Source organism: Lithobates pipiens, unplaced genomic scaffold, assembly GCF_037356315.1.
Source record: "Lithobates pipiens isolate NorthernLeopardFrog02 unplaced genomic scaffold, aLitPip1_a1.2 Scaffold_1, whole genome shotgun sequence".
In the NCBI taxonomy this organism is placed as follows: domain Eukaryota; kingdom Metazoa; phylum Chordata; class Amphibia; order Anura; family Ranidae; genus Lithobates; species Lithobates pipiens.
The window spans coordinates 149,219,335-149,247,101 of NW_027507685.1; the positions used below are offsets into that span (position 1 = coordinate 149,219,335).

The 27,767-nt window shown below is 44.4% G+C and overlaps 1 protein-coding gene across 2 annotated transcripts in view; it reads left to right on the forward strand.

The window, feature by feature from the left end:
- Positions 1 to 21,301, forward strand: part of LOC143975907 (uncharacterized) — a 217,203-nt gene extending 195,902 nt beyond the window's left edge. For both annotated transcript variants that reach the window (XM_077478451.1, XM_077478452.1), the window contains one exon: positions 17,183 to 21,301. In XM_077478451.1, the coding sequence (XP_077334577.1) occupies positions 17,183 to 17,373 (191 nt within the window). In that variant the 3' untranslated portion in view covers positions 17,374 to 21,301. The remainder of the gene's footprint in view (positions 1 to 17,182) is intronic.
- Positions 21,302 to 27,767: the final 6,466 nt, after the last annotated feature.

A 27,767-nucleotide genomic window follows, 5' to 3' on the forward strand; every position in this document is an offset into this window, starting at 1 on the left:
TTTATTAACTTTTTTATAACTAGGTTTTCTACAGCTTTTTATTGACTCTGCAGTAAGATTGGTCCACCAAAGCTGCTTCACTGTTTCTCCATTCTGTTGGTTGCAGGCATTTGTGAATGAGGACAGCGGGGTTTGCCCATAACCCAGAGCATCAGAGGGAAGAGAAGCGTGCCGGTGTTCTGTCGAGAAGTGCCCCCCATCGAATAGTTCCCACTCATGCCAATCATGCCGATCAGCTGGAGTGATGTGACAAGGGCGCAACGCACATCGTAGGAGGCATCTCTCGATGGGAGATTCCATTTCACGGCCACAATTGAAACCTATACAAACAGCGGGGGGAGACTGTAGTTCTCACATTGTGCCTCGCTGTTGCGGGGCGGCTTTACAGTGTGCTGATGGTCCGGTTTTGTCTGTGTTGCAGGGTGAGTTTGCCTATGTGAATGGGCGGCTTGCAACACAGACAAAACCAGCTCGTCAACACAGCCACTAGTCACCCTCCAGCAGTAGCGATGCACAATCTGAGAACTACGGTCTCCCCCACTGTTTGTATATATTTAAATTGTGCCTGTGAAATGGTATCTCCCATCGAGAGATACCTCCTAAGATGTGCGCATGCACTGTGGTTACGTCAGCACAGCTGATCGACAAATCAGCTGTTGTGCTGTTCCGTATGGCGCATGTGCAGTACATCCGGGGCACTATTCGATGGGGGGCACGTCTCAACAGAACACCGGCTGGCAGGGAAGCGAGGGATAAGATATGGTTGCGGTGTCTGGTCTAAAACAAAACAAGCATTTAGCCCTTGCAGTGATGAGGAGGCCAGACACTGACAGGGTAGTTGTTTACCCTGAAGTTCAGCTTTACCTTATCAGTAACATAGGGAGTAATCCATTGTCAGTGAGTTGGCCAACTCATAGGCTTGCACTGTGAAAATAGGTAGTAAACTATAACCACTGCAGAGCAGGAAGCTGCTACTGCAAAGATAGTGAGCAAATATGGCAGCTCAGTGTGTATACATGATTACAAACCAGCTAGAAACAAGTTTTTTCAACCTAAACTTACAAGCTCTATAGCAGTTTATTGTCCTTCAGACTATGGGGGGGGGGGGGGCAGGGGGCAGATTGTGGCCATGAATGGAAATTTTCCTGGCATCAGTGGATGTAATCACCACATTTGGTATTAACAGAAGGAATAGTGCCCCATTGTTATTGTCAGTGGAAGAAATGGTATGCCCCATTGTTGGTGTCAGTTGGCAGGATTGTTGTCTCGTATCAATGGCAGAAACAGTGCCCCATTGGCCGAATAAAGGCAAGCTTAAGGCCGCAGTTTAGCGACCACTGCTCTATAGCATCAAATTACACACAGGAATAGATATGTCAACATCAATGAGTAATTTGTTATCATACAGCTTAATCTGTATTTTATTCAGATAAATTAAGCCATAGGGAGGACATCCACCACTGTGCGGTCTACTTAGCTAACCCATAGTGCTTTGGAAATCCTTTTTCATGTAATAAATATTTAATACTAAAACAAAAATTGTATAGCGTGAGAAAGTGTGTAAAAACCAACACAATGTAAACAGTTTATATAACCAAAAAAAAAAAAAAAAGGATAGAATAGATTCAAAACTATGATTGGGTTTCTGAAAATTGTGTAGTGCCAAGCAAGCTGTGTCAATGGTAAATCACCTGTGGTGCAGCTCATCACCAGTGATGTGGGCTGCTGCTGACGATTAGAAAACTCAGATGTTTGTGATGAATTACTATACCCCACTAGAATACTGAAAGGCATGCAGATGTGAGGATGTCTGTAGAACTGTGACAAGGCAAGAGCAAGTGTGGTGATGTTTGGTCCTGAGACTGGTGAGAATATCCGTCAGCCATTCTCTGTGTAATTTAACCATACTTGTTGTAACACATACCATGGGAAATGTAGTTCAGCTGGTTTTGCAAAAGATTGTTCATTCATACAATTCACATTTCCCCTGTGCTAACCTGTCGTAGTAACTTCAGAAAATGCCCATTTTATTTTTTTTGTAGCCATATTCTAGGTGAGCCTGTGACTTTTCTGTCGACACTTAGACCATGAAATAGGCTATAAGCTAAATCTTAAGAAGCAGGTAATACTTAAACAAGTTAGGACAGCTCTTTCATGTGTGGTGGCCAGTGATCCCTGTCTTTCTAAGGCGTTGCTTCAGTTCATGAGGCCCCCAGGGAGGCTTTGCACGTCAAAGAGTTCCAGGATGAAAGGAGATTTGTAGAAACTTGCTGCTCTCCGCCATCCCACCACAGGTCCTTTCAACACTCAGGTTTTAGTCTTGATGTCAGGTGGAGGAGCTGCATGCTCTTCTCCATCATACGTAAAGAGACAGACATGAAAAGAGCAGGATGTTTTCTAGCAGAAAGCATAAACACTATAAGGAATCCATGCAGACAGGAGGAATTGGGGTTTATTTCAATTTCCTCTATAAAGAAAACCAGAACAAAGAAAAGAGGGGAGTATTGCTAGTAGATAGGCATCTGCTGACATCACTACATTTAATCAATTAAAGAGTCAGGACACTCAAAGCGTTTAAGAAAACAATGAGATGCAATAGGAGACCTATATTAGACTTTGATGAAGACTGTCAAATCTTAATGTCACTATGGCTGATTGTGCAAGCCGTCTGCCAGCTCTGCCTCCACTTCACTGCTGTAGTCAGGGCCGGACTTACCATTGGGCTTGACTGGGCTCAAGCCCATGGGCCCGCCGAGTGTACTCGGCTCGGCTCCGCTCACAGTCACGCCCAGTCCCGCCCTATGATGGACATAACACAGAGACTGGGCATGAGTGTGAGGTGAGCCGAGAGCCGCCGAGAGGACCCGAGAGCCACCAAGATACACAAGACTCTGTATCTCGGTGGCACCATTTTTTAATTTCAAGACTGCAATGACAAGGCGACTCTGATGAGGCTACATTGATGGGCATTTAATTGTAAGTTTTTTCCTTGAACTTCCCTCCTAAAAGTTTTTTTCATTAAAATTCCCTCCTAAACTTGGGGTACGTGTTATATGCCAATAAATATGGTAATGTATAGAAGGTAGGGGCCGAAAGTGACTCAAGCCCAGGGGCCCCCACCATCCTATGTCCTGACCTGGCTGTAGTAAAATAACTCCACTACATAGCCATGGCTCATTCCGACTTACAGCATGGAGAAAGTACTGAATCCGCCTCTTGAAGTGCCTCGATCAACCAAACAGGTTCCTACCATGACGAAATCATCCTAAAAGGAAAACAGACAAATATTTATTCAGGGAGGAGGATGCTGCTCTTGCTTGTCATCTGGCAGTCTTGTCCACTTCTCCCCCAGCTCTGCTGCCCCCCCCCCCCCACTAATCGGTCCCAGGCTTTCTGTCCCCCTTGTTCTCTCTCCAACCTTGGAGCCCAACTACATGCCTCTTTCCACTTCAGGTGCCACCTGTTGATCAGGCTCCCTGCACCATCTTGGTACCCATAAATGTTCACAGCAGCAGCCATCATATACAAAAGCAGCTGCTGCCATGGGATGCCATCAGGGGTCCCAGTGACCTAACAAGCTTCGCCCTGAGAGTGCCGCTTGTGTTCAGACAACCATCATCCAACAGTTTCACAAAACAAGATTCTGGGTCCCTTAGCGTGCTGTGTTCTGGGTCCATATATTTACTCCCATATTATCACAGCTAAATATTAGCTAATGACATAAGATTGAAACCTTAAGCAGAAATTGTAATGAATATAAAAAAAATTTTATTTTGCCCTTATATCAGAAACTAACCAATGCAACAAATCTGACCATATTTTCCAGATAAAAATAAATAAATCAGCAGCCGTACATTAGATAATTCAAACACCCTCCCCAACCACACTGTAGTGTAGTGCACCTGTGTACGCTATTTGTAACAATCTATTAGCTGTATTGCCCATTGTATTACGAAGAATATGTTTAGTGCTTTTATCAGACTACTGTTGCTTAGGTGTTCTGAGAATCAAATCATACACGCAATGTTGTATTCATAAGAGGATACAAACTCAAAACTTTTTATCTTTCTTGCTAGGGACAAGATACATTCTTGGCATTTAATGAATACATGTTTGTTAGTACAAAAGTCTATGTAAGGCTGGTATTGGAAGGAACACTTGAATGAAATAGCTGTTAAACATGAAGTCTATACTTGTTTTTATGACAACAGATAATGCAGGAGCAGAGCAGGGTATGGGTATGAGCAGAATAAGCCGTGCTGACTTAAAGAGACAAGCACTACATTCTGTTACATGGTCCATGACCTATTGCAGCCAGAATCCAGAGAGCACCTCAAAGAGTAACCTGGAGTGTACTTTCTGAAGCAGTATAACTTCCTCTAACTTTTCTTCTCGTCTTGCTAATCAAATTTAAACTTCCAGGGCAGCTCTGAACCTGTCTGATGAGAAACTGCTTAGTCCTCACCATTTTAGCCTCAGGAAGCAATGGGAGACAGAAAAGGGCCTGTAATAGGTGTGTTAGGGAACAGCTCTATTGCATCACAAGCAGGGGACTCTACCAACAAAAGGCTGTCAAACAAACCTGCATTTTTCATTGCACATGATTGGATGTTGGGAGTCAGCAGAGCTGCACCTTAATCAATAATCTTTGGGGAAAATTACCTTGTAAAGTGAACCGTCTGGGACCCAGTTGAAGTCACGGGAAGTGACGTAACGCGTAGGATACGGAGACTGGAAGTGACACCTACACCCGAGCGGTTCGCTCGTAGTCTGCGTTACTGTATGACTCACCCCTGCTGTTTGTGAGTAGTTTTTAACCGTTAAATAAATCTTTGGTTTTAAAATGTACTACACTATGGTTGCCTTCATATCTATCTCTTGAGCATCAACTGAATCCATCTACGGAGTAGTTATATGGACGGTGATAACAGTATGGGTATTTGAAGTCCCCCTCCTGATTCCCTGTGTGTCTCTGAAAGGGCTATATATATACCTTACAGCAGTGAGGTAATTACCTGGTGTGCCTAGCAAACACGTTCGGTTTGCACCAGAACTTTCGAACGGACCCCAAATTCGTACGAACTTTAGAACCCCATTGAAGTCTATGGGACTCGAACATTCGAAATTAAAAGTGCTAATTTTAACGGCTAATATGCAAGATACTGTCCTAAAAAGGGTTTGGGGACCTGGCTCCTGCCCCAGGGGACATGGGTCAATGCCTAAAATGTTTTTAAAAATGTCTGTTTTGGCGGGAGCACTGATTTTAATGACGATTAAAGTGAAAAAAAAAGTTAAATATTCCTTTAAATATGGTGCCTGGGGGGTGTCTGTAGTATGCCTGTGAAGTGCCACGTGTTTCCCGTGTTTAGAACAGTCCCTGCACAAAATGACATTAAACGGAAATAACATCATTTAAAACTGCTTGCGGTTTTAATGTTATATCTGGTTCCTGCAATATGGTTGAAAATCATTGAGAACAATGGCATGGGTAGCCCTCCCTGCCCATTACCAGCCCCTTTGGGTCTTGTACGCATATTAAGGGGAACCCAGTACCCATATTAAAAAAAGGAAATGCGTGTGGCCCCCAGGCCCTATATACTCAGAACAGCAGTATACAGGCGGTGCAAACAAGACAGGGACACAGTAGGTTTGTTGTGTTAAGTTGAATCTGTTCGTAATTTTCAACTGGTACATTTTTAAAGTGTAGCTCCAGTAAAAAAAAATATTTTTAAGCTTTTTGGAAAACATAGGGAAGGGTTAACACCCCTGTATAATTTGTTTTGTCGTACATCTTTTTTCATCTCACTTGCTGTTGTCTCCTTCCGTTTGCAAGTAGGAGATGTTTGTAAGTTGGATGTTTGAAAGTAGGGGCCTGCCCTATATGCTCTGCAGAAATGGCGGAACAAGGTGTTGGTTTTGCCACAACATTGTAAGCCCTGAAAGTGACTCTTGGTGGGCGCTGGAGCGCCTTGCTGTGAACGATTATATCAAGAATTGTAATTACATGCCATTGTTGAACAGTGGTAGAAAAATTGACCTTTGGTGGTTGTGGTGCTGGTGCCACAACACTATAAGTCCTCACAGTTACTCTGGGTGGGCACAGGAACGGGCCCTCCTGTGAAATATTATATCAAGAATTGTAATTACATGTCCCTGTTAAACAGGGGCAGAAAAATTGGGCCTTAGGCACTGGTGCTGGTGCCACGACACTGCAACCTCTCCCATATACTCTAGTTTTATTGCAGGAATTAGCCCTGCTGCAAAGCATTGCATCAAAAATTGTACTTAAACGCCCCTGTTAAAAAGGGGCAGAAAAATTGGGCCTTAGGCACTGGTGCTACCACACTGCAACCTCTCCCATATACTCTAGTTTTATTGCAGGAATTAGCCCTGCTGCAAAGCATTGCATCAAAAATTGTACTTAAACGCCCGTTAAACAGGGGCAGAAAAATTGGGCCTTAGGCACTGGTGCTGGTGCCACCATACTGCAACCTCTCCCATATACTCTAGTTTTATTGCAGGAATTAGCCCTGCTGCAAAGCATTGCATCAAAAATTGTACTTAAACGCCCCTGTTAAACAGGGGCAGAAAAATTGGGCTGATGGCATCACCCAGAACCAGAAATGTTCTTCCAACATATCAGCGGAGGAGGAAGAGGATAGACAATCAACATAACAGGACAGTCACTCAGCATCAGCATAGGCAGTCTTGAAGGGATGTGATATTTCAAAAAAAATTATTCGGTTACATCAGCTTCAGGTGCTTGGTAGCTGTGGGTGATCCAAGACTGATTCATCTTGATGAAGGTCAGTCGATCAACTGATTCGGTGGACAGGGGCACCCTGTGATCGGTAACAAAGCCACCAGCAGCACTGAAGGTGCGTTCCGAAAGAACGCTGGATGCAGGACAGGCCAGTAGCTCAATTGCATACTGTGCAAGCTCTGGCCAGTGATCCATCCTCAAGACCCAGTAAGCCAGAGGATTTTCGGTGGGAAAGGTGTCCAAGTCTGACCTTGCCCCTAGGTATTCCTGCACCATGTAAATCAGACGCTGGTGATGGTTGCTGGAACCGATCATACCTTGGGGCTGCGGACTAAAAAATTGTCTGAAAGCATCAGTCAGATGGCCACCTTCTCCACCGCTCCTTCTGACCGATGCCTCAGCAAACACGTTGTCCAGGACCAGGAGTTTGTAACCTCCCAGTCTCTGGGAACGCGTTGCACAGACCTTTCTGCAAGGCCTCCCGGAGATGTCTCATCCTCTGCTCCCTCTGCGATGGCAAGATAAGGTCGGCAACCTTACCCTTGTACCGTGGATCAAGGAGAGTGGCCAGCCAGTAATGGTCCCTCTCCTTGATCCGAAGAATACGAGGATCCTTCCGCAGGCTTTGCAGGATCAGGGAGGCCATGCAGCATAGGTTAACTGAGGCATTCGGTGGGGAGTCCTCTGGGTCACTAAGGACAACATGATCCGCAGCTACCTCCTCCCAGCCACGTACAAGTCCATGTGTTTCTTGGGACTGTAAATCATCCCTACAAGACTGCCGCTGCTGATGCTGAGTGCCAGCCTCCACCTCCATGCTGACACAATCATCCTCCTCCTCCTCCTCATCCTCTTTCTGTGTGATGGGTGGCACAGCAGGAACACTGTCTGGATAAAGGGGGCCTTGAGAGGCAAGGAAGTCCTCCTCTCCCTGCCTCTGTTCTGCCTCAAGTGCCCTGTCCATTATTCCACGCAGCGTATGCTCCAAGAGGTGGACAAGAGGTACAGTGTCACTGATGCATGCACTGTCACTGCTCACCATCCTCGTGGACTCCTCAATTGGTGACAGGACAGTGCATGCATCCCTGATCATGGCCCACTGGCATGGGGGAAAAAAACTGAGCTCCCCTGACCCTGTCTTGGTGCCGTAGTACTCATTGATGGCCCTCTGCTGCACGTGCAGCCGCTGCAGCATGGCCAACGTTGAGTTCCACCTGGTGGGCATGTCACATATAAGGCGGTTCTTGGGCAGGTTCAACTCCTTTTGGAGCTCAGCCAGCCGAGCACAGGCATTAAATGATCGGCGGAAATGCACACAGACTTTCCTGGCCTGCTTCAGGACATCCTGTAAGCCGGGGTACCTGCCCAAGAACCGCTGCACCACCAGGTTAAGGACGTGAGCTACACAGGGCACATGGGTCAGTTGTCCCTGTCGGAGGGCGGAGAGGAGGTTGGTGCCATTGTCGCAAACCACCATTCCTGGCTTAAGCTGGCGTGGCGTCAACCACCTCTCGGCCTGCCCCTGCAGAGCTGACAAAACATCCGCCCCAGTGTGGCTCCTGTCCCCCAAACAAACCAGCGCAAGCACGGCATGGCATCGTTTTGCCTGCGTACTTGCATAGCCCCTGGAACGCCTACGGAGCACCGCTGGTTCTGAGGACAGAGCACTGTAAGAGGCCATGGAGGAAGAAGAAGAGGAGGGGGTGGAGGAGAGAGGTGTGTCACAACCAATAGTAGCATTTTGGAGGCGTGGTGGCGGAACAACCTCCAACACTACTGCACCTTGTCCTGCATCCTTCCCAGCTGCCAGAAGAGTGACCCAATGGGCCGTGAAAGACAGGTAACGTCCCTGTCCATGCCTGCTGGACCATGAGTCAGCGGTAATATGCACCTTACTGCTGACCACCCTGTCCAGCGAGGCAAGGACATTGCCTTCCACATGCCGGTAGAGAGCCGGAATCGCCTTCCGTGAGAAAAAGTGGCGTTTGGGGACCTGCCACTGAGGAACCGCACATTGTACAAACTCACGGAAGGGGGCCAAGTCTACCAACTGAAAAGGCAGCAGTTGAAGTGCTAGCAATTTAGCCAAGCTAGCATTCAACCGCTGGGCATGTGAATGGCTGGGAGTGAACTTCTTTCGCCGGTCCAGCAGCTGGGGCAGGGACATTTGCCTGCTATAATCGGACGTGGGTGTACTGCTAGCAGAGTGCCCGGAAGCACTTGGCTGTGACACACCTAATTCTACACCTTTATTCCTCTCAGAGCAGGTTTCAGAGAGGACTGAAGGTCTAGTGGGGTTGGAGATGCCAGCTGATGAGGAGCAAGGAGAGGTCCGCTTTGTTCTTTGGTGTGGGTCTTTGAGGTACGCTTGCCAACGAGCTGCATGGCAGGTCAACATATGTCTGGTCAAGCATGTGGTGCCCAAGCGGCTGATGTTTTGGCCACGCGAGATACGCTTGAGACATATGTTGCAAATAGCAGCGGTGCGATCTGATGCACTCGTCTCAAAAAAGGCCCACACCAAAGAACTTTTAGAATAACGCGCAGAGGCAGCGCCCTGCACAGGCGGAGCTCTGCGGTGTGATTCAGTCGGTGTGCTGCCCCTAAGCTGGCCCCCGGAGGGCATCCTACCTCGTTGGACATGTGCCTCCTCCTCCTCCTCCTCTCTCCTACCAGGCACCCATGTGGAGTCAGTGCCCTCATCATCCCCTCCCTCTTCATCGCTGTAGCAAACCTGGCAATATGCTGCAGCTTGTGGAACATGACTGCCAGATTGCTGTCCTTCTTGAGCATCCCCTCTCTCTGCATTCACGCTACTGCCTTCCTCTAGCTGAGTGTCATCATCAGAGCCTACAAAACATTGGGCATCCTCCTGGAGCATGTACCCAACACTGTGCTCAAAGAGTTCAGGAGACTCCTCAGGAGGACGTGGTGGGTCTAGGGAAGGAGTCACTGATGATGACATTGAGACGAGGGAAGACGATGCGTTGGCAGCTGCTTTGCTAGTACCCTGAGACTGGGTGAGAGAGGATGAGGAGAGAGAGGATGAGGAGGATGAAGAGGGCTTGGTCATCCACTCTACCAAGTCGTTGGCATGTTGCGGTTCAACATGTCCAGCTGCCAAAAAGAAGGACAAGCGTGTCCCATGGCCACGTGCTGATGACAATGCACCGCGTCCACGACCAGCACTGTGGCCAATCTTGGCTCTGCTCGCTGCTGGCGCTGTGATTGGCCAAGCATGCGGGGTCACAGTGCATGCTTGGCCAATCATGAGCCAGCAATGCACTGCGATGACGCAGTGCATTGTGGGCCGTGAGCGCCACACGAATTTGGCGCGAACGGCCCATAACGTTCGGAATTCGCCGAACGGGCGAACAGCTGATTTTTGAGTCTAACCTATGTTCGACTCGAACACGAAGCTCATCCCTACTGAAGTGGAGAAAGAGCTTTTTGCACTTTGAAAGCACCATGTCACTTTATTATTGCATCTGATATTTTCACTGCAATATTCACTTTTTTTTTGGACTATTTTGTGTTTTTGGTTTTGTTCATCATATGCACTTAGCACTTTAATGTGTTTGACCACTGTTTTTAGATCTCATCACGCATGACACTTTGCTATTCATGAATTAACTGTTTTATTTATACATTTATATATACATTCGATGTGATTTTAGATATATACACTAGAGCTCTTTATTAGGATACATCACGCATAACATTTGTTGTTTGGGCATTTCACGGATATGTTGATATATATCTGATTTATTTGTTCTTAGATATATATATATATATATATATATATATATATATATATATATATATATATATATATGAGCATTTTATTTTGGGGTTAGTCCCCAGTGTATTTGATTAGACCACGTGTCACAAGGTCACATATATTAATTTTGTGGGATAAGTTTCTTTGTTTTTTCACTCTCCCATTGTTTCACTTTATCTTGGGAGCGCAGCACTACATTTTTTTGACCTATTTCATTTACATGAGAGTGTGACTCATGAAAGTGTTTGCAGCATCCAGCATCCAGCTAGTTAGACGAATAACCATAGACATTTAATGTCAGTAAATTGTTTACACTGATAATCAGTGCTGCCTACCAGTGGCACCTATCAGTGCTCATCAATGCCACCAATTAGTGTCCATGAATGCTGCCTATCAGTGCCACCTATCAGTGCTCATCAATACTGCCTATCATTTTCCATCAATTCCACCTATCAGTGCTACCTGTCAGTGCTCAATGCCCATCAATTCCACCTATCAGTGATCAATGTTGCCTATCGGTGCCACCTATCAGAGCTTATCAGTGCTGCCTATCAGTGACACATATCAGTGCTCATCAATGCCGCCTATCAGTGCCCATTAATGCCCATCAGTGCTGCCTTTCAGTGACACCTATCAGTGCCAGCTATCAGTGCTCATCAATGTCCATCAGTGCCATGCCGCCTATCCGTGCCACAGATCATTGCTCATCAAGGCCTCCTATCAGCACTGCTCATCAATGCTGCCTGCCTCCTCAGCACGGCTCTGAGCGTAGAGCGTATCTCTCATAAAGCTCAGAGCCGACAGTTCTCCCTGTCCCCCCCCTCTCCCTCCCCTCTTGCACGGGATGACACAGCTGATCTGCTCCTTCTCCCCCCACCGCTCTCCTGTGTGTGTACCATGGGAAGTGTGAGCTCATGAGCTTCACACTTGACTTCCCACAAAGCACACATAGGAGAGAGGAGAGGGGGAGAAGGAGCAGATCGGCTGTGTCATCCCGTGCGAGAGGAGGGAGGGGGGAACAGGGAGCACTGTCAGCTTTGAGCTGTATGAGTGATCCACTCTCCACTCAGAGCTGTGTGACTAGTAACCCGCTGGGGCCTCGACAGTGGTGGAATGCCAGGGCCCGGTCGCAAGTGCGACTGCTGCAACACTGGTAGTTTCACCAATGGTTGAAGCTAACTTTTAGGATAGGCTAAGTTTAGAATTGTACAGTGCCATTTGTTTTATTATATTTTTCCATGTTTTCTCTGTGCCGTCCTTGTCCTTTTCATTGGGGGCTTGCTACTTAACTCTTAAAAAAAAAAAGAAGGTGCTGCACCCCAGTGATCTTTGCCATGTTGTCCATATAGATCTCTACCTCTGATCTAAATCATTCCATTGTAGCTCTGGCTGTATGTTTAGGGTCATTATCCTGCTGGAAGGACCTCCGCCACAGTCTCAAATCTTTTGCAGACTGTAACACGTTTTCTTCTATAATTTCTCTGTACGTGGCTCCATCCATCTTCCCATCAACTCTAATCAGCTTCTCTGTCCCTGGTGAAGAAAAGCATCCCCACATCATCATGCTGCTACCACCATGTTTCACGGTGGGGGTGGTGTGGTCAGGGTTATATGCAGTGTTTTCTGCCACACATAGCGTTTTGCTTTTTAGGCCAAAAAGTAAAATTTTGGCCTCAGCTGACCAGATAATCTTCTTCCACATGTTTGTTGTGTCCCCCACATGGCGTATCGCAAACTGCAAATTTCTTATGGCTTTGTTTGAACAATGGCTTTCTTCTTGCCACACTTCCATAAAGGGCAGATTTGGGGAGTGCACGACTGATAGTCCTACCAGAGCTGCGGATCTCTGCAGCTCCTCCAGAGTTACCATGGGCCTCTTGGCTGCTTCTCTAATTATTGCTCTCCTTGTCCAGCCTGTCAGTTTTTTCCTTTTTGGATGATGGATCGAACAGTGCATTGCGAGATGTTCAAAGCTTGGGATATTTTTTTTTTAACCTAACCCTGCTTTAAACTTCTCCACAACTTTATCCCTGACCTGTCTGGTGTGTTCCTTGGCTTTCGTGGTGCTATTTGTTCGCTAAGGTTCTCTATCAAACCTCTGAGGGCTTCACAGAACAGTTGTATATATACTGAGATTAAATTACACTATTTACTAATTAGGTGACTTCTGAAGGCAATAGGTTCCACTAGATTTTAGTTAGGGGTATCAGAGTAAAGGGGGCTGAATACAAATGCATGCCACGCTTTTAAGATATTTATTTGTAAACAATTTTGAAAACCATTTATAATTTTCCTTCCATTTCACAATTATGTGCCACTTTGTGTTGGTCTATCACATAAAATCCCAATAAATACATTTATGTCTTTGGTTGTAACATGACAAAATGTGGAACATTTCAAGGGGTATGAATACTTTTTCAAGTCACTGTAGAGCATTGAAGAGGGAGGTCAGGAAGTGCACCTCCACTAAATGTATAAAGCAGTTTAAGTAATTTTCAAGCAAAAATTTACAAATCAGAGCACAGAGCACTGCAGTACAGACCATAAGGAAAAAATTGGGCTATAAGCTGGAATATGCTAATATCATTGTTAATTTGAGCCTGTATTGACAATAGACTGCAGGCAGTGCAAACCATGTGGATCAGACAGCAATGTCTCTGCCAAATTCACATCTGGTCTAAAACAGAGTGTAGTCTGGAGATGTGATATTAGATTAAAAAAATAAGTTCACCTTTAGTAGCCACTGATTTAGGGTTGCTACCTCATCTCTTTAAAACCGTACACATATTAATTTCATAGGTTCTATCGCTGATTAAGGTAGTAAATAAATTCACTTAGTGCCTTACCTGCATTCAATTAGCCCCAGAACCTGTAATTAATATGTGTTCAGTTTTAAAGTGATAAGGTGGCAACCTCACCCCGATTTACCCCCATCCCCCATCATGACAGCGGATGGGGATTCTTCTCCCTGCACTTGCTGTTACAATTTTAAATTAGCTTGGGTGTGTGAAGCTCCACCCAAATGGCTGCGTCATTCATTCACAGGAATCTGTGAATGAATGAACTACAGATCCCATATTCCACTGTGGCAGATGGCTTGTAGTTGTCAATGAACCACGAGGGTGCTGGTGACCTCTGTCTTATTCATTGACACTTCCTACAGCTTTGAAACAAAGCCTGTACATAGGAATGGACAGAAAGCTGTAGATAGTGTCTGCAGGAGCCTGACATTGCACACGCAATCTGCTGATTATGGGTGCAATGCTCTGAAGGCTCATTTACAAAAAAATTATGAATGTGTTTTTTTTTTTTTTTTTTTTACCTACAACAATATGTGCATTTATTATTTGTTTTAAAAAATGTGAACTTAGCCTTTAAGCTCACAATACATTGAGATATCACTTCCTAGTCATGAGTCATTCAAAGATCTGTATTGCGGATTGGCTGGGGAGGGGGAAGATTGGTGATATCAAACTTCTAACATCACATGACCAGAAGATCAAGCAGTTGGGCCATTTTTATCATCTCTGTCTCAGTTATGTTACCAGAAAAATGGTGGTGGAAACCGGGCTCTTCATACCACAACATAACTACTCAACTACACCTTTCACATGGGGTGGGTTTTAATTTGCATAAAATTCCCTCAACTACTTGCTACAAAGTAGTCAGTGGCACTCAAGGACGTTGAAGAATTGTATACAACCTTCCTTTGTCTTGAAATACCTGAAGCCATAATGTGCCCTTGACTGCAGATAACGATTCCCAGTTGAAGCTCCAGAAAGAACTACAATAACAACCGATATAAGAATAAAACCACTAATTGTGCCTATCTTGGGAATCAGGAACTAAATATAAAAAGTCATCCAAATAAGCCAACAAAATTGGGCCACAAAGTATTTCACTGTCACCAACGTTCCCTTTCTGTTGTATTCTATGTAATTTTCCAGATCATTAAAGAAGAAGTAAGTTCAGTTTTTTTCACAGTGGCCACACAAACATAAATCCATTATCATTTCAGATAACCAGAAAGAGCACACTTAATATGCTGTCCTCATGTCTCTAACAGAAAAATATATTTTCTAAAAATTGAATTTTTGTCAGTGTGCATGGTTACACCTCCTCCTCTGTATGTCTTTGCTAAATAGAACTAACCCTGGAAATGAGATCAGCTCCCAAGGTGAGTGGAGCTCCCCCTGTTTTCCCTTACATAAGCAGTGCTGTCATTCAGCAGTGTAGTAGAGGGGGTTGGTGGGCACAGGCATACGGACTGAGGGTGCTGCTTTCAGAGAGATGCTGATTTGCATGTTAGCCACTTTCTCTCATTGCAAGCAAAAGAGACACGGGTGTTAGGCTGGGTCCACACTTAAAACCGATGCTGCTGACAGCAGGGGTCCGGTGCGTCCCTGTTCTCTGTTTCAGGCCCAAATTTTTGTCTGAATTCAGACCTGAAATGGAGCCAAAGGCACACAGGACTCCTGTGCAGCCGCCCCGGAGGTGTGTGAACTGGCTACATTGAGAGCCGGTCACAATCTCCTGCCATGCAAATTGGATGCAAAGAAATCTGCATCCAACAGATACTCACACACTCTGCTCACACGGGGGAGTATCTGTGCGTTGCTAGGAGTGATGTCATCACCCACACCATGAGACTGTTTCAGTTGCCACATTCTATGCATTTTCTCCAATAGGATTTCTTCAGGAGCTAGTGGGAGTGGCGCGATCATGTAACCTATACACTCACAGTTAGCATAACTTAAACCTATTACTGCTGTATGATAATATTTACATCTACAATCACAGTATACATAGCAATCCTCTTGGTCCATAGATATTGTGCAGTAGATAAATCCCCTCTGTGTGCCAATATTAAAAACTAAAAAGGATTTGGCAACCCTTGTTAGCATGTCATCTGATTTAGGAAAAAAGTAGGGCTGTGGAAATTAAAGATCAATTCCTCAATTAATCATTAATTTTTTTGATCGATCAAAATTCTTTTGACAGGTACTCACCTCTCTGCCGGGTTCCAGGTCTTCAGAGAGTTCCGTCAGAGATCCGGTGACGTCACGGACATTGACGTCACCGGACTCCTCCCCCTTTCCCAAGTGCCTCCGCCTGCTAACGAAGGGAAGGGGGGAAGAGTCTGGCGACATCAAAGTTCTGATTGAATGTAACGCGTACGTGGAGGAGCTACGCATGACGTCACCCGCTTCTGCCCTACGGAACTATCACGATTGTCAGCTTTACATGCTGTTTTTATCATCTTTATGTGAGTAGTTTGCGTTTGAACACAAAAATTAATTCTTATACTTAAAGCGGGAGTCCACCGGGACTCCGCGTTTTTTTTTTTTTTTGAAAGCCAGCAGCTACAAATACTGCAGCTGCTGACTTTTAAAATAGTGACACTTACCTGTCCAGCGCGCCCACGATGTCGGCACCCGAAGCCGATCTCTAGGTCGTCTGTCGGGTCCTGCCGCCGCCATCTTGGGTATGGGAATCAGGAAATGGAGCCTTTCGGCTTCATTTCCTGGTTCCCTACTGCGCATGCGCGAATCGCGCTGCGCAATAAGGACGCTCCCCGCTGCCTCTGGGATCTGTGTGTTTCCCAGCAGGCAGCGGGGCACTTGCGGGAAGGGGCGTAAGTTACGCCCCTTTCTGCAGAGAGCTATCCCGGAAGTGGGTGCAGTTACCTGGATTATCCAGGTAACTGCACCCCCTCCCCCCTGAAAGGTGCCGATTGTGGCACCGGAGGGGGGGAGGGTTCCGATGAGCGGAAGGTCCACTTTAGGGTGGACCTCCGCTTTAAGCGGTGAGCACTTATATCTTTTCTTTCTACCCATGACCTGGCGTCCTTGCTGAGATCTAAGGAGACGTGAGAGAAGTTTATGGTCTGTGTTAACCTTTTTGTTACCCGCTTGCATTACCACCTGTTTGCACAGGGGTCCTTGCCATAAGGTGAGAGTAATTCGTTAGACTGGAGGTGGAGGGATTGTCACACTACAGTGGAAAAAAAAATTACTTATGTCAGTGCTACAGTTTGAATTTAAAACATATTTGTGTGAAGTTAAGTCATGGATTGTGGATACTAACTAGTGTCGGGTGATAGTTTATACCACATTTACCACTGACTAATGCAGAGTTGCAATGCAAGGAGATGAGCTAAAAGTAGTTGGATCTGTATGTGCGTTATAATTAATTAAATTAATTAATTTAAAAAAATCGATTAATCGAACACGAAAATTTTAATCAATAACAGCCCTAGAAAAAAGATCTACTCCTAGAATGCAATAGAAGATTCCGCTATTATGGTTTACAGTAAGTTAGCGGTCTTATAAATAGAAATGGTATAGTGGGAAGCATGGATACCTTTTTTTTTTTCCAATTTATAGGAAGTTATGTAAAAGTGTTAATTGGTTGTACTTAGTAATTTCAACAGCTCATTATTTTAAACCATAGTTTGTTTGTTAATTAGACGTGAGCTCCTCTTTTTTTCTGGGGTCCCAGGTGGTTACATCACACAAGAGTCCTCATGCACACACTCATACTCCCTCTCTCGCTTTCTACTTCAGTGTCTAACCTCTTGACCTTGTCTTTGACAGCTATTCGACCAATCCTAATATTCTTTGTTCACCTCCTGTCAGGGTTGTTCGTGGTTCAGCTGAGCGGAGCCTTTACCTCATCATTTCCACAGGGAGTGCTGGAGGTGGGAGATGAAATCTTAGAAATAAATCGGAGGCAAGCCAAGGACCTAAGCATGGAAGAAATCCAATCTCTTCTGGAGGAAAGCAGCTGTGTCCTTCTTCGTGTGCTCCCCTTGGCTCATGGCCTCTGACTGCATCATCATAGTGTCCATCCAGTTATCCATTCATTAATATGTCATTTAGGCCAACGGAGAGACTGAGATTGCTGTGTGTCCGTCAGCTGTCAGACATGTCATTGATGGGTTGAATCATTCCGTGTTGAAGACCTTTCTAATTCTGAGCACCAAGGGATCACCAAACATGCTGAGTGACCAAATCAAACTATATCTGAACATTGAGATTAGACCAGTGATATGTCCTGACAGACCACTTTTATGGTGCAGTCCCACATCTATAGATGACCGGCATGCAGTGCCCCCTTTTTATGCCCTTCATATTAATATATAAACGTAGACTCCAGATGGACTTTCTGGTGGGCACTGGGGGACTTTTGGAGAGACCTTAGCAGTGGAGTCACTGAGAGATATGAGTAAATGATGAGCTCACTGGCATCCACATAAATTCATCAGATTTGTATTGAGAGACCCACTAAGACATATAAATAATATAACTTTTTAAATAAATATATATATATATATTTTTTGGAAGAGTAACTGTCACTACAAGGTAAAATTGGCCTATGTGTTACTATACCACTTGTATTGCTGGCGACATTATGCAATCACATGTTCTACAAGGCCTTTATACAATTTCTATACAGAATTGTTGTGCTAATAGTAATTTCAGTTTTTGGACAAACACAGTGGTGTGACAGTGATATTTTGTTATATTTGTAATATGCATAGTTTTCTAATTATTTTTTTCTTGTGTTAACCTTCAGCCAAAATGTATTCATTATTTATCCATTAAAGGGAAAGTAACCATACTTTTATTGATGTACTCGGCGTAACCTTACTATATATTGCTACAAATCACTTGAAATGCTGTGCTATGGATACAGCAGAATATTACATTATAAAACAAAATCCCAAATGGTACCTAATGCCCTTGATGCTCCAGCGCTGTCCCTTGCTACTTCCATTTATTTTTTTACAGTAGCTGGGGGGGGGTTGAATCCTGAAACCCTACTTTAGAGCACATCTCCAGACAAGTTGTCCACTTCCCACCCACTCCCAACATAGCAAATTGTAAGAATCTGATTTTTGGTTTACTTGCAAAATCACTTTCTTTGAGTACATCACGGTACACAGAGCATCTTCATATTCATAGTTACATAGTTAGTCAGGTTGAAAAAAGACACAAGTCCATCCAGTTCAACCTATAAAAAGTCCATCTAGTTCAACCTATAAAAAAACCTATACCCACAGTTGATCCAGGGGAAGGCAAACAAATAAAACACCAAAGCATGATCCAATTTGCTCCAGCAGGTGAAAAAATTCCTTCCTGATCTCCCAAGAGGCAATCAGATATTCCCTGGATCAACTTTACCTATAAATGTCAGTACCCAGTTATATTATGTACATTTAGGAAAGAATACAGGCCTTTTTTAAAGCAATCCACTGAGCTGACACTTGTGCCAGTCTATACCACATTTGCACAGCTCTTACTGTGAAGAAACCTTTCCATATTTGGAGATGAAATCTCTTTCCTCCATACGTAAGGAGTGCCCCTTATCCTCCGTGATGGCCCTAAAGTGAATCACTTAACACCAAGTTCACTATATGGATCACGTATGTATTTGTACATGTTGAACATATCCTCCTTAATCTCCTCTTCTGAAGAGAGAATACATTCAGTTCCTCATAGCTAAGCTCCTCTATGCCTCTTACCAGTTTGGTTGCTCTTCTCTTCACTTTCTACAGTTCCCTGATATCCTTTTTGTGAATTGATGGCCAAAACTGAACTGCATATTCCAGATGAGGTCTTACTAATGATTTGTACAGGGGAAAAATGATATCTCTTTCTCTGGAGTCCAAACCTCTCTTAATACAGGAAAGGATCATTCTCTACCATTAATTCCCCCAGTTATACTCTCCCTAGTATGTATAATGTATGCATATTCTTAGGCCCCAAGTGCATAACTTTACATTTATCTACATTAAACCTCATTTGCTGTAAGGATGTTTATCCATTGCATAGCTTGCTGTCATCTGCAAAGACTGAAATGGTACTTTTAATCACAGACTCTATATAATTTATTAATATATTAAAAAGTAAGGGTCCCAATACTAAACCTTGGGGTAGACCACTGATAACCTTAGACCACTCAGAGAATGAATCATTAACCACTACTCTCTGAATTCTGTCTTTTAGCCAGTTTTCTATCCATTTATAAACTGATTTTTCCAAGCCTGTAGACTACCTACACAGCTTTAGCGATAGCGTTATACTGGCATCTTCGGGTGCTGGACAGGAAGTTTCCTTACAGATATAACCTCTCTCTGTTAAGCTAGGCTAGGCTCCAGTGTTTGTAGCAAGCAGCCATGAACCACAAAGGAAGAGGGGTGGGATCTCTGTGTCCTGTGATGTACTCAAAGTAAAGGGTTTTACAGGTAAACCAAAAATCCATAGCGAAGTATGACCCTTCCTTGGGCCCTCAGCAATCACAAAGGGGGAATCCAACTGTCAAACAGTTTCAGCTGAGTTTACATAGCACCTGATAACAGGAACCACATCCAGTATGTAAAACCTTGTCCCCCATCAGCTGAGGGTAAGGACAAAAGGATGGTAACAATACTCTGGCTGGGATGGACAAAGAAACAATGAAAAAACAGGAATGGTCCCTTGCAGGAAAGAGTGGGAAAATCCGTAACTCTATGAGCCACAGTAATGGCAACCAGAATAAAAACCTTCTGAATCTAAAGGACCAAAACAACATCCTGAAGGTTTCAAAATGAGATTTCTGCAATACTGAAAATACTGAAGTCCAACGGCATCAACAGGGTCTTAACTGGTGGAATGTGCATTAATGCCTTGAACAAAAGCCTGTACTAAAAAACATGAGGCAACCGGTCTCTGAAAAAGAACAGCCAAGGCTGAAATTTGACCCTTGACCATACTCAAGGCCAGCCTCTGATCTACTCCCCATTGGAGGAAGGCCAGAATATGACCAAGCACAATACAACCAACCACATACCTGCAAGGGTGAAACCCCTGAGCCTTCGCACCAAGAAAAATAAACTTTCCAAGGCATATTGTAAAGACACCCCTATCCCTTAGGACCCTGGTTTCAACAACTATGCCGTCAAAGTCTGAGACTGCAAAGATAGTAGCAAGAAAACTGGAGCCTAGCCTGGGGGGGGGGGGGGTTATTTGGGAGGGAACTTCCTGGCTCCTTTTGCCAGTGTCCAATCCCCTGAGGATGCCAGCATAACCCTAGTGTTATGGAGATGATGATACTCTGTGTCCTAGGATGTACGAAAAAAAATAATCCTTTTTTACTCACCTAGGTCAGCTGTCAAATGGTTTTGCTGGCATCTCTTTCAGGAATAGGGACTGGTAAAACAATGCAGTCTGTGCCCATGTGTCAGAAACCATGAATCAGACCGAGACAGAAGTACAGTTAAATCACACTTACTTAAAGAACAAACGTAGTCAAAGCATAGCCAAAGTTCGATAACAGGAATGGATAGCCAGACAAGCCAGAAAGTCAAGAAGCCGGGAATCAGCGTAGTGGAAAAGCAAGCTGGATCTGGAGCCAGAAAGAATGTCAGACAAGCAAGTCTTTAACAGGAGCGCAGGAGAAAGTCTCTGTGATGTTGACCAAGGCTAAGACAAAGATCATCTGGGCTAAGCAAGCAGGAACTTACTGCTGGAGAGACAGGAGCTGGCAATTAGCTGGCAGCTGAGTGGCCAGCTCAGAGAAGGAAGGGCTGAGCACAGCCCTGACACCATGGTAAATATTTTATTTTCCATGCAATCTACAGGCAAAAAGACATAACTTTTTGCTTAGTTTGACCAATGGTACCTAGCATTACTGTTTAAAAAAATTACTTTTTTTTCTTGTTTCATAAAATAATATTTCTAGTACAATGTATGGTAAAGTTATCTACAAATGAAATAAAGGCTTTTTTTTGTACACTGTGTATTATTTTTTTTTTATATGATTCAATAAACGAGCCAACAAGACAAAAAAAAAAAACATTTACATATAATTGATAAAAAAACTAGGTTAAAAATGAATATTTAAACCCCCGACAGACATAAAAGACACTTAGGGGTCTAATTTGATTTGTGAATGTCTCATCATTTGAGCAAAGGTAACGAATATTACCCGTAATGTTTTTAAAGTGTGTAAGTTTCTTTGTTGCCGTTCACTGAATGTAACATTCCCTAACATTTGATCTTAAGGAAACATTTAAAAAAAATAACATTTTAACATGAAAGTTAACATTCATTACAAGAGAAAACGCTAACGCTATAGACTAAGAACATTTGAGGAATCTTTTGTACTTCTGTGGAGACTCCTGTATGAACAGCCGAAAAAATGGGTTCAGCTGAGCAAATCTTCACCTGCAGTGTGGAGTGAAATTTTAACAGTAATATTATTACAACTGCTAAAAATGACAGCCATTACCACCTGACTTCTGTACATTATGCTCCCATTATGGGGCGGTCCCGAGTAGGGATGGGTGAACAGTTCGGCCCGAGCATGAGTTCCTGACGAACATTTGCTTGTTTGGGCATTCGCCGGACACCTGAATTTGCAGAGTGTTCGTCCGACGAACATCCTGCAATGCACTGAGCACTGCATGGTGCATTCTGTGCCCTGATTGGGCAAAGCTTTGCTAAATCAGGGTGCAGTGTACGCTGGAATTTATAGAGGAAGTAAACCCTAATGGGTTTACTTCCTCTTTGTCTCCCTGCAAAGGTAAAGCATCGCATAGTAGCCCATTATGTGTCACTTACCTGACACAGGAGCCAGCGATGTCACCGCTGTCCCCTGTAGTCCGGAGCGTCCATCTTCTTCCGGCTATCGCTGCTCCGGCCACTCACAGCGCCGGAGCAGCAATGATGTCACTCCCACGCATGTGCACGGGAGCCACCACTAATGGCATATCGCCGTTAGCAGCGGCATGCTTCTAACGGCCATAGTGCGCCTGCGCGCCACTGTCTATGGCGCATGCTGTGACTGTCTTTTAGTAAATATCTCCTAAACCATGTAGCCGATACCCATTCACATGGGGGGATGGAATCTGGTGTTAAAGGGGGCTTCCAGATTCCAATAAGCCGCCCACCCGCAGACCCCCACAACCACAGCCCAGGGTTGTCGGGAAGAGGCCTTTGTCCCCATCAACATGGGGACAAGGTACCCACCCCCCCATGTGGCCTGGTATATTTTGGGGGGTGCTCGCTCGTCCCCCCCTTTTCTGACCTGCCAGGCTGCATGCTCTGATAAGGGTCTGGTATGGATTTTTTTTTGGGGGGGGGGGGGTAACCCATGCTATTTTTTTCCAGTGCCGGGTGCCAATTGTAGCAGCGAGTTATTTTAATTGGGATTTGACTTGTTTTTTTTTTTTTAGAAATGTAGTTTTTGTTGTAGCATGTTTTATGCATGCTACAGATGCAACACTTTACAGGCACATTAAGGGGACCCCCAGGCACTATATTTAAAGGAATTTTTCATTTTTGTTGCACTTCATTATTAATATTACTGCTCAAAAAAAAGCCTATTGTTTTAAAAATAAATAAAAATATTGATACATGTCCCCCAAGATAGTGCCCATACCCCTTATATTACTTGTATATAAGCCTTCAGTGGGCACATTTTTTTTTCTGCTTGGCTCCCATAGACTTCAGTGGGGTTCACCGTTCGGGTTAGAACATTTCGGCCCATCCCTAGTTATGCTTCGTTTTTGTACCTTATACTTTTGAAAATCTAATAAACATATTGAAATATAAAAATGACTGCTTGCTCCTGGTTGTTAGGGAGCCAGCAACTGCTGGCGTCCTAAAAACCAATGACTCATCCCTGCTTGGCAATTTCAACTGTCACCTGGGGATTCCCAAGTGATAAATGAATGTAAACAAACAGTGGGGATTAAAAAGGTATCCCCCTCCAAAAAATAATATACTAGGCCCCTTGGGATTTGTGTGATGTCATTGACCAAATATGGTCATGTACATACATATATGGTCAATGCCATCACCTTGGAGACCCCATATCTCTATGCTTATAATTCAGTGGTGGGGAGGGGGAGATGAAATGCAGCAAGAGCCAAGCAATTGATTTCAATGTGTCAGCAGGCGGCAGTTTTTTTTAGGCATTGAACATCGCTATTGACGTGGATCTGCATTGCTGAACAACGCGATTGACAGTGGATTTACATTGTAGGACATTTTTGTTTTAATTAAAGGATTTGTCAAAAATTGTATGTGTTTATTTACTATTGACTTTGTTTTTTTTAATGAGTAGGGGTGTTATGTACTCCTTACTCATTCACGTGGGGATCTTGGATCCCTCTTATTTTTCAAGGGCCCTTTAAGATTTTAATAAGCCCCCTGCCTACAGGCCACCACCACCACTAGGCCAGAGTTGTGGGGATGAGGCCTTTGTCCTCATTAGATGCTTTACCAGGGGGTCCCCCTTGGAAGGTTTCTCTCACTCCATGTTGAGGGCAAGTAACCTGGTATGGTTTCTGTCCACCTGGGCTGCATGTTCAGAAAAGAGTCTGGAAAAGATTTTGCAGGGGATCCTATGCTTTCTTTTCTACATTCACCTGTCAGTCATATACCTGAATGTGCTGTGTGGCAACAAGTCACTTCCAGGTGCGCACTCCCCAACAGCCATGGAAAGCTGTCACATTTAGAGGGGTAATAATACCAATACAAAATTTTTCACTTCACACTGTAGCCCATTTGTTTGGCTGTTTGCAAAGGATTCTGCATGGACTGTACATAGTGCTGAGGTCTCCCTTATATTTTATCTGTACTGGTCATATATTCTTAGCCTATAGAATTAGACTATTTTTTCTATTGGTGGATGTTAATTTTCATGGTTAAAGGTTCTTTTTGGCTATTTGTATCTGAGGATCGAATGCTAGGGAATGTTACATTCGCCCTGTGAAAGGCCTCGAAGAAACTATTATACAAATGTAGCACCCTGATGTTTAGGCAGGGTTGCCCCTAAATTTACCTTGGCCCATTGTTAGGGATCAACTGATTTCACTCAAGTCTGTAATTGCTGCAGTTTTCTCTTTTGCCGCTATGTGGACTGGTACCTGGTGGCATTAGATACGAGAAGGGCAATGGAAGGTCAGATTATGGGTAAATGGATCATCCCAGCCAATGGGCCAATGGGCAGGGGTTTTCTAAAATCACTTGGCTGCTGGGAGAACCTATATATTTGGGTGGAGTCAGGTGATCAGTGTTCTGTGCCACTTGGACGGCTGTCTGGGTGGACATTTGTTGTACTGTCAGGGCTGCTAGGTCGGAGTTTGGGCCTATCCTGGGCACATCTAGCTGCAAGGCTGTCCGAGGGCCTATCCAGAAGCAAAAGAGCAGTGCAGGGTTGGGATAGCCATTAAGGGACCATCCACCTTATAACCAGGGACCACTGTGAGTAACTGAAGTACCGGAGCAGAATTCTTCCCAACCGGGGATGGTGAAGAATCGGCAAACTTCAGTGGGTATCAAGCCAGGGACCCAGCCAGTGTAAGTGACACTTGCAGAGCAGCCTTGTGTGTCAAGCCAGGGACCATGCTGGACAGTGGGGGAAGCTTGAGAAGTATCTTGAATGCCAAGCTAGGGACCCAGCAGAGAGGCAGGGGTGACGCTTGAGGAAGATACCACATTGAAGATTGGAGGAGCTCACAGGATTCACTGGCAGTGAATCATCTAGTCTAATGAGAGACCGGGAGCTCAGTGGGCTGAAGAACTACAAGAAGTGATTGTAGTGAAAGTAAAGGAACTGTTACACCTTGTGTTATAAACTGTTAAATACAGTTGTCATAGGAGACAGCATTCCTACACATGCAGATGTGGCGTCTTGCTGGAGATCTTTCCCTGCATAGCTGTCCTCCTGTTGAAGTCTTGGAGTCTGCCAATTAACATTGCAACTGTGTCCTGGCCCTAACCCTCTCTCCCAAAGTTCTGTTAAGAGACATAAAAATCTTTGCATTCAAGAAGTGTCTGGCGATGAGCCGAACACCCTCCAGTTCGGTTCGCACCAGAACCTGCGAACAGACCTAAACTTCGTGTGAACATTAAAACCCTATTAAAGTCTATGGGAGTCGAACGTTCAAAATCAAAAGTGCTCATTTTAAAGGCTAATATTCAAGTTATTGTCATAAAAAGTGTTTGGGGACCTGGGTCCTGCCCCAGGGGACATGTATCAATGCAAAAAAAAGTTTTAAAAACTGAAGTTTTTTCAGGAGCAGTGATTTTAATAATGCTTAAAGTCAAACAATAAAAGTGTAATATTCCTTTAAATTTCATATCTGGGGGGTGTCTATAGTATGCCTGTGAAGGGGTGCATGTTTCCCGTGCTTAGAACTGTCCCTGCACAAAGTGTCATTTCTGCAGGAAAAAAAGTCATTTAAAAGCACTCGCGGGTATAATGAATTGTCGGCTCCCCGTAATACAGATAACAGTCATTGAAATTCATTGATAAAAAAATAAATAAAAGCGTGGGGTTCCCCCAAATTCAATTACCAGGCCCTTCAGGTCTGGTATGGATATTAAGGGGAACCCCACGTCAAATAAAAAAAAACGATGTGGGGTTCCCCCAAATATCCATACCAGACCTGGTATGGATTTTAAGGGGAACTCCATGCCAAATTTAAAAAAAAATGGCGTGGAGTTCCCCCTAAAAATCCATACCAGACCCTTTATCCGAGCACGCAACCTGGCAGGCCACAGGAAAAGAGGGGGGAGCGAGACAGCGCCCCCCCTCCTGAACCGTACCAGGCCACATACCCTCAACATTGGGAGGATGCTTTGGGGTCCCCCCAAAGCACCATGTCCCCATGTTGATGAGGACAAGGGCCTCATCCCCACAACCCTGGCCGGTGGTTGTGGGGGTCTGCGGGTGGGGGGCTTATCAGAATCTGGAACCTCCCTTTAACAAGGGGACCCCAGGTCCCGGCCCCCCCGTTTGAAATGGTAAGGGGGTACAAAAGTACCCCTACCATTTCACAAAGAAAGTGTAAACAATAGTTAAAAAAGACACACACACCGTTGCAAAAGTCCTTTATTAACCACTTCAATACAGGGCACTTTCGTCCCCTTCCTTCCCAGCCCAATTTTCAGCTTTCATCGCTCTAGCGCTTTCAGTGACAATTGCGTGGTCATGCTACACTGTACCCAAATGAAATTTTTATCATTTTGTTCGCACAAATAGAGCTTTATTTTGGTGGTATTTATTCACGACTCCATTTTTTATTTTTTGCGATATAAGCGCAAAAAAGCGGAAATTTGGAAAAAAAACAATATTTTCTTTTTTCTATTTTAAAAGAAATCCAATAAAATCAAATGTTGTCATAAATTGAAGCCAAAATGTATTCTGCTACATGTTTTTGGTAAAAAAAATTCTGTTAAGTGTATAATAATTGGTTTGTGTGATCACGGACATATGTACGCAAATTATCATGCACATATGTGTGCAGGTGATCACGTACATATGTGTGCAGATAATCATTGGGACATGTGATTTTAGTGGGACATATGTGGGGGACATGTTTTTATTATTAGGGACATGTGTATTTATTATTTAGGGACATGTATGTTTTGGGGACATGTGTGGGGACATTGTGTTTATACTGTGTGGTGTGTTTACACTGTGTGGTGATTTGTGTTTACACTAGACTGGTGATCAGTGAGTAAAAAGCTGTAAAAAACAGCTCATACTCACTGATCATCAGCCGGCTGCAGCGATCTGCTCTCCTCTCCTCAGTGATGACTTCTGTGTGAGGAGAGGAGGAGCCAATTGCCTAGCAACCGGCTGTTTGTTTACATCACATGACGGCCGTGATTGGACACGGCCGTCATGTGATCAGGAGGGCCAATCACAGAGCCCTCCTGCCGATCTGAGATGCGCCGTGTCTGGGTGACACGGGCGCATCGGGATCGCGCCGCTGCGCGATCCCGCTCCTTCTGATGGACGTTCCTGAACATCCTATCAGAAGTAGACGGCTCCCACCCGGCCGTATATGTGCATTGGCCGGGTTGGAAGTGGTTAAAAATAAAAAAAAATTTAAAAAGATTCCAGCGGTGGTAATCCACTCTTGCTATCCAGCGACAGATGATCATCTCTCCAGGGTCCAGCGATGGCTGATCTGATCCAGCGATGGGTGATCCATCCAGCGCAACGCATCCATCCTCTGTCTCCATCGGCGGAGACACTGCGGGGATCCCGGCAGCCTGACACTTCTTATATTCTTTATACGTTTACTTATAAACGTATAAAAAATCCTTTTCGTGATTGAGAGTGTGAAGTTGATATTTTTTTGTTATAAAATCAGCACACTCAATTTCTTTGAAAACATTTTTGGTACACTGTGCTCAAAAGGTTGCCTACCCCTGTTCT